This window comes from Neoarius graeffei, chromosome 28, assembly GCF_027579695.1.
Source record: "Neoarius graeffei isolate fNeoGra1 chromosome 28, fNeoGra1.pri, whole genome shotgun sequence".
Classification (NCBI taxonomy): domain Eukaryota; kingdom Metazoa; phylum Chordata; class Actinopteri; order Siluriformes; family Ariidae; genus Neoarius; species Neoarius graeffei.
Genome location: NC_083596.1, coordinates 9,446,641 through 9,456,742, shown reverse-complemented (window position 1 = coordinate 9,456,742; position 10,102 = coordinate 9,446,641). Strand labels below are relative to the sequence as shown.

The window sequence follows — 10,102 nt, the reverse complement described above, 5'->3', positions numbered from 1 at the left end:
GTATGTGTGTGTTCACTGCTTCAGATGGGTTAAATGCAGAGAGGAAATTTCACAAGTGTGTGATGAATAAAGTTTGTTTCTTTCTTTAATTTTCTGTAAAGCTGCCTGGGAAGCCCTCGAGCAGTTGGATCAGGTGTCTCGACATACCTAATATTCAACACTAGGTGGAGTTATGTGAGAAATGGCTGTTCTCCCAGACAGCAGGTGGCGCAAGTGCCTTTGTAACGTTATGTCGCGTTTGTTTGGAGCGCGCAGAGGCACATGAACTGATGTACAAGTTATAATGGCGGAAGACTTTCGGAAACTATTAAATAAAGATCAGTGATTCTGTGCAGACTTCCTGAAGTTCTTCGTGGGTCTGAGGAAAATGGCAGCGTCCATGTGGAAGGTGTGTTTCTCCAGTGTGCTGAGGACAGCAAGAAAAACTGGGTGAGATATTATTGTCAGGGCAAATTGTATGGATTATATGGCTGCTCTGTAGTAGAGTATATTTCGTTTGAGTTGAGGAATCTGTTATTTAGGGTATGATCCAGAGTCGAGGTTTAAAAAGGAAATCTAATGTTTATGTTGGCTGTGGTGGATTATATGGAAGCCCGTTTCCGTAGATGAGAAAGTTTCTTATAGTTCTGTCTTTCTGTCTCATAATTGGATTCTATTTCACGACTTAGTATCTCAATTATGACGTGAGTTATCAAAAATAACTTAGGATCTCATTTTTATGACATTATCTCCTTCTGATTTTCAGTCTCATACTGAGATCCTATCTCATAATAATCTAAATTTTATCTCATGACTTTCTGTCTCATAATTATGACTTACAATCAGGGTACAAAGTTTGTGTCACAGGGCTCCAAAATTCAAATTGATTCAAACTGGTTCTTGTAGCAGTTTTTAAGTGAAGGACAAGTTAAAGAACAGATTTCAGGTAATTTTTTGACGTGTGTGTATGGTAGTTTTGTGTAATCTGCTATAAGATAAAGAAGATTAAGTGGAGCTTTAAGCAGGGCTGGGAGAAACAAATGAAGTGATTCTCGGAGAGGACTTTTTTTTTTTTGACAATTCAGAATCCACTACTTCCATAGTGCTTTTAAATATAAGGCTGTAAGCTTTGTGTTAGTTGTCTCTAATATTTATGTCCCAATATCTTGACCACATTTTAGGATGAAAATCATCATTTTGGATATGTTATTTTATATTGAAAAATTAGCTGTCTGTCTCGGAGAGGACATTTTTTTTGACACAATTACATACTAGGGCGGCACGGTGGTGTAGTGGTTAGCGCTGTCGCCTCACAGCAAGAAGGTCCGGGTTCGAGCCCCGTGGCCGGCGAGGGCCTTTCTGTGTGGAGTTTGCATGTTCTCCCCGTGTCCGCGTGGGTTTCCTCCGGGTGCTCCGGTTTCCCCCACAGTCCAAAGACATGCAGGTTAGGTTAACTGGTGACTCTAAATTGACCGTAGGTGTGAATGTGAGTGTGAATGGTTGTCTGTGTCTATGTGTCAGCCCTGTGATGACCTGGCGACTTGTCCAGGGTGTACCCCGCCTTTCGCCTGTAGTCAGCTGGGATAGGCTCCAGCTCGCCTGCGACCCTGTAGAACAGGATAAAGTGATAATGAGATGAGATGTACTGTATACAAACTAATATTAAAAAAAAATAAACGATTGTCCAAATTTCACAAATAAAGCTTAGATTGCAAGAAAACAAGTGCAGGGAGGGATCGGGAAATGACCTCTGGTCGGAATCGAACCCGGGTCCCCGGATTTATGGTATGGCGCCTTAGTCGACTGAGCCACAGCGCCCTGTCCACGTACTTTTGGCCACATAGTGTAGCCACATAGTGTAGCCACAGGTAACCCAGGCTGACGATTTGTATAAGATGATGTATGTACTGTATAGGGGCGGCCCGGTGGTGTAGTGGTTAGCGCTGTCGCCTCACAGCAAGACGGTCCGGGTTCGAGCCCCGTGTCCGGCGAGGGCCTTTCTGTGCGGAGTTTGCATGTTCTCCCCGTGTCCACATGGGTTTCCTCCGGGTGCTCCGGTTTCCCCCACAGTCCAAAGACATGCAGGTTAGGTTAACTGGTGACTCTAAATTGACCGTAGGTGTGAATGTGAGTGTGAATGGTTGTCTGTGTCTATGTGTCAGCCCTGTGATGACCTGGCGACTTGTCCAGGGTGTACCCCGCCTTTCGCCCGTAGTCAGCTGGGATAGGCTCCAGCTTGCCTGCGACCCTGTAGAACAGGATAAAGCAGCTACAGATAATGAGATTAGGGACTAGATGATGATGATGATGATGATGAATGAATGAAATCAGTAAGATGAGATGAGAGTCTGGGGTCACTTACAAGTGGCATTGTCTACAAGATCAGCTGTAGTGATACGGAAATTAGATTTTCAAGATATATAATCTAATCACAGTTCATGGTATCATAGTACAGTTTTAAGCCACTTTTTTTTAATGTACTAATTTAAAATTAGAGGGAAAAAATGACTAACTCTTGTACAAAAGATTTTTGTGGAAAAGATCTTTGCTGTAAAGTTTCTTCTTTGTTAGAAGGATAATTTGAGAACAATTTTACCATAAAATCTCTTACACTGTCAGTATTTAGGCTATGTATCACTTTTTTCTTTTTCTATAAGCTGAGAGAGAGAATGGCTGGGGTTGGGTCTAGCAAAAAAAAAAAAACTTAACTACAGTATATATTGCCAAATATTTATGGGCACCTGACCATCACTTCAGAATCAAGTTTATTGCCAAGTATGTTCTCACGTACAAGGAATTTGCTTTGGTGATTGGTGCTTGAACAGTTAAAATAGAAGAATTTAGCAAAGACAAAAGTAGCTATATACATAGATTTAAAAAAAAAAAGAAGAATCTGAATTAAAGCCGCAAGCGGCCTTGTCGGGCCCTCGCACCTGCGGCGTATGCCCCCCCAAGCCCCCACCCTCCCGCTCCCAACCCCACCCGACCCCATTCTCCATGCATGCACACAAAGTATTTTCAGATGCAAAAATGTAGTTAGATTAGAGTACACGGTGCGCTGAGATGTTGTCATGGACAGAACATTTTATGCCATGGCTTCCCAACCAAATTAATGTATTTACCTCATCAGTCACCAAGCTATAGCTACATAGGATTGTCTTCTGTTAGACATCTATTTGTCTGTATGTAACGCTACAACACTTGCTCCCGACTGCCTACCCATTCCCCACAAGTCATGTGTGTTTAAGGCAACCAAAACAACATACTCCTGGTGCCTCATGATTGTAAACACCTCTCCTGCAACTGCTACAGCGCAATGAGCGCCCCCAGTGGTGAAAGTTCACCAAATTTGGTATACATGTCAAGGGACCTATGAAGAGTTGTTGTGTCAAGTTTGATCAAGTTTGACCAATCAGAAGCCGAGATATAAATTGTTGCCTGAAAACAGCGCCCCCAGTGGCGAAAGTTCACAAAATTTGGCACATATGTCAGGTGACCTATTAAGAGTGTGCGTATCAAGTTTGATCAAGATTGAGTAAATAGAAGATGAGATATTGATTTTTGAAGAATAAATTTTTGGTTTTACCCATGTCAGTAGGTGGCGCTATGCTGTGCATGAGTGTTTATGGGCTGAAAAAATATGTCTCTCCAACACCAACATACTATCACAAAATAGTTGTGTGGTGAAAAAGTACTGAGGAAGTATTTACAAAAAACCCGTTTTGGAAAAATTGCGTCGGCAAAAAACAGCGCCCCCCATTGACGAAAAATCTCAAAATTTGGTAGACATGACAGGGGAGGTATGAAGAGGGTGCCCGTCAAGTTTGATAAAATTTGACCAATTGGAAGCCAAGATATGAATTTTGGCCCCAAAATAGCGCCCCCAGTGGCGAAATATCACAAAAATTGGGAGACATGTCAGAACCCCTATGAGTAGTTTGCCTATCAAGTTTGATCAAATTTGAGCAAGTAGAAGAATTTTTATGAATTTTTTAAGCATGTATAGATACATATTGAAAATTGATTGACATATAACTCCGGAATGGTTTATCATACGAGAAATATATTTACAATCTTTTGTCAGACATGCGTCTAGATGATGTGTACCAAATTTGGTGACGTTCCCATGAACGGCCTAGGAGGAGTTGCGCCCTCTTCGTGGTCATGCATTTCGCACAAAAGTGAAATTACCTCACGTCCTGTTGGGCGTGGCTAATGCATTGGCATTGCTTTTTTTGTTCGGCTTAGTGAGATACATATGCGTACCAAATTTCATTCCGCTACAAGAAACTATATGGCAACCAGTAACCTCAATGCGAGAGGCGCTGTTAGGGGGCGCGTTAGGGGGCGCTGTAGAGGGCCCGAGCCCCGCCCGGATGTGGGTTTTAGGTTCTGAGTAGCGGTCGCGATATGTGATGCGTGTGCCAAATTTTGCGCGTTTTCACGCACGGGAAGTGCCTCAAAAATGGCCAAACAGCGAAGAAAAATAATAATGAAACGGAACAAGATCAATAGGGCCTTCGCCCTTTCGGGCTCGGGCCCTAATAATAATAATCCTTCGAAAACAATAGGGTCTCGCACTGTACGGTGCTCGGGCCCTAATAATAATAATAATAATAATAATAATCCTTCAAAAACAATAGGGTCTCGCACTGTACGGTGCTCGGGCCCTAATAATAATAATAACTAGAAACTGTATGCCAAGCAGGCACCTTAATGCGAGAGGCAAAAATCACAACACGTTAGGGGGCGCTATAGAGGCCCTGAGGCCCGCCTGGATCTGGGCTTTTGGTTCTCAGTAGCGGTGGCAGTCTAAGAAAAAGGAGCCAAATTTCGTGCGTTGTCGACCATGGCAAGCGCCCCAATAAGGGTCTTGTAAAGAGTTTGCTTGCCAAGTTTGACAAATCAGAAGCTGCAATATCATTTTTGCCATAACCAGCACCCCCAGGGGCGAAAGTGCACAAAATTTGGCGTATATGTCAGGTGAGCTATGAAGAGTTTGCGTATGAAGTTTGATGACAATTGAGTAAATAGAAGATGAGATATAGATTTTTGAAGAATAAATTTTTTGGTTTTTCCCATGTCAGTAGGTGGCGCTATGCTGTACATGAGCGATTATGAGTTGGAAAAATAAGTGTCTACAACAGCAACGTACTATCACAAGGTAGTAGTGTGAAGGAAAAGCATTATGGAATTATTTACCAAAAACCCGTTTTGGAGCAATTGCGTGGGCCAAAAACAGCGCCCCCCATGGACGAAAATTCCCAAAATGTGGTATACATGACATGGGAGGTAGTAAGAGGGTGGCCGTGAAGTTTGACCAAATTTGAGGAAAGATTGGATTTTTTGCCCAAAAATAGCGCCCCCAGTGGCGAAATATCACAGAAATTGGGTAACATGTCAGAAGCCCAATGAGTGATTTGCGTGTGAAGTATGAGCAGTTTTGAGCAATTAGAAGATTTATGAATTTTTAAGCATGTAAAATTGTGCATTGAAAATTGATTGACGTATAACTTCTGAACGGTTTATCCTACGTGAAACGTATTTAGTAACTTTTGTCAGCCATGTCTGTAGATGATGTGTATCAATTTTGGTGACATTCCTATGAACGGTCTAGGAGGAGTTGCGCCCTCTTCGTGGCCATGCATTTCGCACAAAAGTGAAATTACCTCACTTCCTGTTGGTCGTGGCTAATGCATTGGCATTACATTTTTGTCCGACTTAGTGAGATACATATGCGTACCAAATGGCATGCCAGTACTACAAACTACATGGCAACCAGGCACCTTAATGCGGGAGGCCAAAATCACAACGACTTAGGGGGCGCTATAGAGGCCCTGAGCCCCGGCCAAGTTTGGGCTTTTGGTTCTGAGTAGCGGTGGCAATTCTCGGAACTGGTGCCAAATTTCGTGCGTTTTCGCCCATGGCAAGCGCCCCAAAAATGGCCCAACAGCGGAGAAAAATAAAGAAGAAGAATAGTGAACTCTTACAAGATCAATAGGGCCTTCGCCCATTCAGGCTCGGGCCCTAAATATCTAAATTTGAAAAGGACATATTTAAGGGGTACGTGCATGAGTTGTTGAAGTCCAAGCTGTACAGTATGTCCCGGAATGTGCAAAAATGGGTCACATGATGAAAATGAAGAATTATGAATATGTGCAATGGGTCAAATAAATAGCCAAGCTGTACAGCATGTGCCGGATTGTGCAATAAATGTTCACAGAATGAAGGTGTATGGCATGATCATGAAATGTGCAAAATCGCAGTTCAGAGACCAAGTGCATTAATGTTACAGATTGGAAGTGTGAGGTGAGAGTCAGTGGGGGTCTATGACCTTATCGATGAGGCCAGCTGCAATGGGGAAAAAGCTGACCTTATGGCGTGAGGTTTTGGTTCTAATGGACCGCACCCTCCTACCAGAGGGGAGTGATTCAAAAAGTTTGTGTCCAGGGTGACGGGGGTTGGCTACAATCCTTTCTGCTCTCCTCAGGGTCCTGGGCTCATACAGGCATACCTGTCAACTTTGAGGTTTGAAAAAAAGGGATATTTCCCAGATTTTTAACTCAAAATAAGGGAAAATTTCGGAAAGTCACACCCTTCACCAAAAGTGGGTGTGTAGTTGAATGGGGGGCAATTTTCTATCTAGTATTTGTGATTTCCTGTACTCTGGTGCATGTTGGTGATAGCCAAGACCCAAAGTCAATATGCTTATGGTTTATAGAGTGCATTTGCGAATAAACTATACATTTATTTTTATTTGCTTTAAGTGGTACCAGTTATTTCCCAAATTAAGGGCTAAAATACATATCTTGTGTTAAAATAAGAAAGGTCATTATATAACCAGTCAATAAATTCAATTCCATTGCAATTTATTATGGTTTTACCATAGTCATGGCCTCGGAACGATAGATAGATAGATAGATAGATAGATAGATAGATAGATAGATAGATAGATAGATAGATAGATAGATAGATAAAGAGTAATATAAGATATTAAACCAAGAGTGATTTAAAATGGGTAAGTTTCAGATAGAAAATAAAATAGACAATGAGTGGATAAAACAGTTAATACACCAATTAGTTTACACTAGGCTATTTATGAGGTCTTAGCCAGGACATACTTAATGTAAACATGTGTAGCTTATCTTTGATTATTTGGGAGGCTTTCGTTTTCCCCATGGAAAATTTCTTTGCGATGGAAGAGTCTGGGAACATTCCAGCCATGCACTTATTGAAATCATCAAAGAAAGAGAGGCTAATGTTTTTCTTAGCTATTAGCATCGCCATCTTCACCTCAGACCTAATCAGTGTTGCCAGATACTGCTGACGTTTTCCAGCCCCAAATATGTTCAAAACCCGCCAAAATGCACTTGAAACCGCCCAATCTGGCAACACTGGACCTAATCACTTGTTCAGCCTCGCCTCCGGATGTAGTTATGTAATTACTGATGCCTGAGAGGGTGGGGACGTGAATTCATGGCCCGACTTCCTGCTGTAAACTCCTGTCAGAGGCTCGTCATGAATTCTGGACCTACCGACTTTTTTATATTGTGAAAATACGGGATATTTTCAGGAAAATAAAAAAAAAACCGGGAAGACAGCGGGAAATAAGTCAAAATAAGGGATTTCCCGGGAAAAACGGGAGGGTTGACAGGTATGCATACAGGTCCTGAAGAGATGGAAGGTTGCAGCTAGTCGTCCTCTCAGCAGAGCAGATGATGCACTGCAGTCTGCCCTTGTCCCTGGCAGTGGCAGCAACGTACCAGACAGTGATGGAGGAGGTGAGGATGGACTCAGTGATGGTGGTGTAAAAGTGCACCATCATTATCTTTGACAGATCGAACTTCAACTGCCGCAGGAAGTGCATCCTCTTCTGTGTTTTCTTGGTGAGAGAGCTGATGTTCATGTCCCACTTGGGGTCCTTTGTGATGGTGGTGCCCAGGAAGCAGAAATACTCCACAGAGGTCACTGGGGAGTCAAACAGGGTGATGGAGGAGGGTGTGAAAGAGCACCTCCTGAAGTCTACAATCATCTCAACTGTCTTAAAGTGCATATCACGGGTAAATTCAGGAGCAAGATCAATGTAATTCTCCTATTTTATATTAAACTTGGGTCAAATATCTGTCACATTTTGCGCAATACCAGAAAAATTCAGTTGAAATCAAGCCATTTGAGGCGAAATCGTCTGCCTCTGAAAAAACTTGGCATTTGGATTTCCCGGCAAACATTGATTTTCGTGACGTCACGTGCGAGACGCCTCCTTCTGAATCCTGCGTCAGCGCTGGTTTGTTAATGAGAAAACGACCTGGTGGTTTTCTGGAAATTTCTTCAATGTTATCACGTAATTATTAAAATGGTTAACAGATGTATCGTAGGACGGTGTAGCAACACCAATCTTGATGGGATTAACACTCATCGTTTTCCAAAAGACCGGACAATGAGAGAGAAATGGGAGCGCTTCGTGCAAGGCACCCGGAAAAAGCCAAGGACCAAAGCAGAGCCGAGAAAAAGACCAAGAAAATCGGCAGTTCACAAGTTGACTGTTGCCAGGGTAAGAAATAAGAGAGACTATACTCTAAATCAGGTGTTCCTGTGTTTGTGTGGTACGCGGATAATGTTATTTATTGACACACACAAAAGTAACAACACGAAAGCACTGGGCGATAATACACTTACTTAGATTAGATTAGATAGAACTTTATTCATCCCTTTGGGAGGGTTCCCTCAGGGAAATTAAAAAGATACAGTCCACAGCCTGGTAAAAAGCAGCCAAATTAGAGTCCAAAGTTGCGTGGTTAAAGTCCCCAGAAATGATGATAAATGCCTCAGGGTGCTGTGTCTGCAGCCTTGCTGTGACAGAGTGAATCCTCTTGCATGCAGCGGCTGCGTCTGCCCTCGGAGGGATGTAAACACAGATGGTGATGCTAGCAGCTCCAAGTCCGGAAACATAAGACTGTCTTTACAGAGATATGTCCCAGGTTACACCAGCGGTTGTTCACGTAAATGATGAGTCCCCCACCTTTGCCTTTCCCGCATGCTTTAGTGTCTCTGTCAGCTCTCACAGCAGTGAATCCTCGCAGGTCCACGTTAGCATCCGTACAAGGTGTGTTATCCATGTCTCTGTAAAAATAAATAAGCTGCTCTCTTGGTAAATCCGCTGGTTGTTCAGTGCGGATAGCGCGTCGACCTTATTCAGCAGCGAGTTCACGTTCCCCATGATAACAGAGGGAATGGATGGTTTGTAGCACCGCCGGTTGTCCGCTAGCCTAGCCTTTAGCTTAGCCCCGGCTTTGCAGCCCCTGGGTTTCCTCCTCCGCTCCGCCGGGATGGGGTGTCGTATCCTGGCTCGTCCCGTTGTTTTCAGGGCCAGCAGCTCCTCTCTCGAATAAGCGAGAAAACTGGCTCCTGGTTGCATGTTAAAATTTAAAAATATCCATGGGATATGAAGAAAAACACACTGTCTTCCTAAGAAGAGCAGAAAAGTAAAAAGGTGGAAAAAAAGAGGTTTAAAGAGCTAAAAACTGGAGAGGCAGCCGTCTCACACAGCGCCCAAGGTCACATTTTCTTTACGTTTTACTTCACATGTATCAAGGGATATGCGTGTCAGGGCTTGAGATCTTGGGACCTGTCAAACACATGAAATTTATATACAACCCTGCTTAGCCGATTCCATGTGTGTAGCTTATGAAATCTTTCTCCTACAGTAGCCAGTACTCTTCTAAATAAAGAAATATATAAATATGTAATAGTAATTAGAAAAAATGATTTATTTAACAATAGATAGATGAGCATTGATACATGAATCCATGGGTTTAGAAGCTCAGGCGACAATTCCATATTTCAATGCAAAATCGCTAGCTGCTAAACTTGGTCTACACAGACTGTGTACTGAACCCGTGCAAGCTCTCTGAGCCTGCTGGCGGATCTGCATGTGACGTCACGAATCTGGCTCCAGACTCCCTTGGGATTTTTCCAGACGCGTTTTATTTTTTTTCTGCTGTAGACAGATGGCCTTGTGCAAAATTACCCTTCTGGATGAGTGTGTAAAGGGACATACTTTCATATAAAAAAAAAAACCCACGAAATTGGTCCAGGATATGCACTTTAAGAGCACTGAGCTCCA

The 10,102-nt window shown here is 42.9% G+C and overlaps 1 protein-coding gene across 2 annotated transcripts in view; it reads left to right on the top strand.

Annotated features, from left to right (window-relative positions):
* Positions 1 to 356: 356 nt before the first annotated feature.
* Positions 357 to 10,102, top strand: part of pisd (phosphatidylserine decarboxylase) — a 74,017-nt gene continuing 64,271 nt past the window's right edge. For both annotated transcript variants that reach the window (XM_060913153.1, XM_060913147.1), the window contains exon 1: positions 357 to 429. In XM_060913153.1, coding sequence (XP_060769136.1) covers positions 368 to 429 — 62 coding nt within the window. In that variant the 5' untranslated portion in view covers positions 357 to 367. The remainder of the gene's footprint in view (positions 430 to 10,102) is intronic.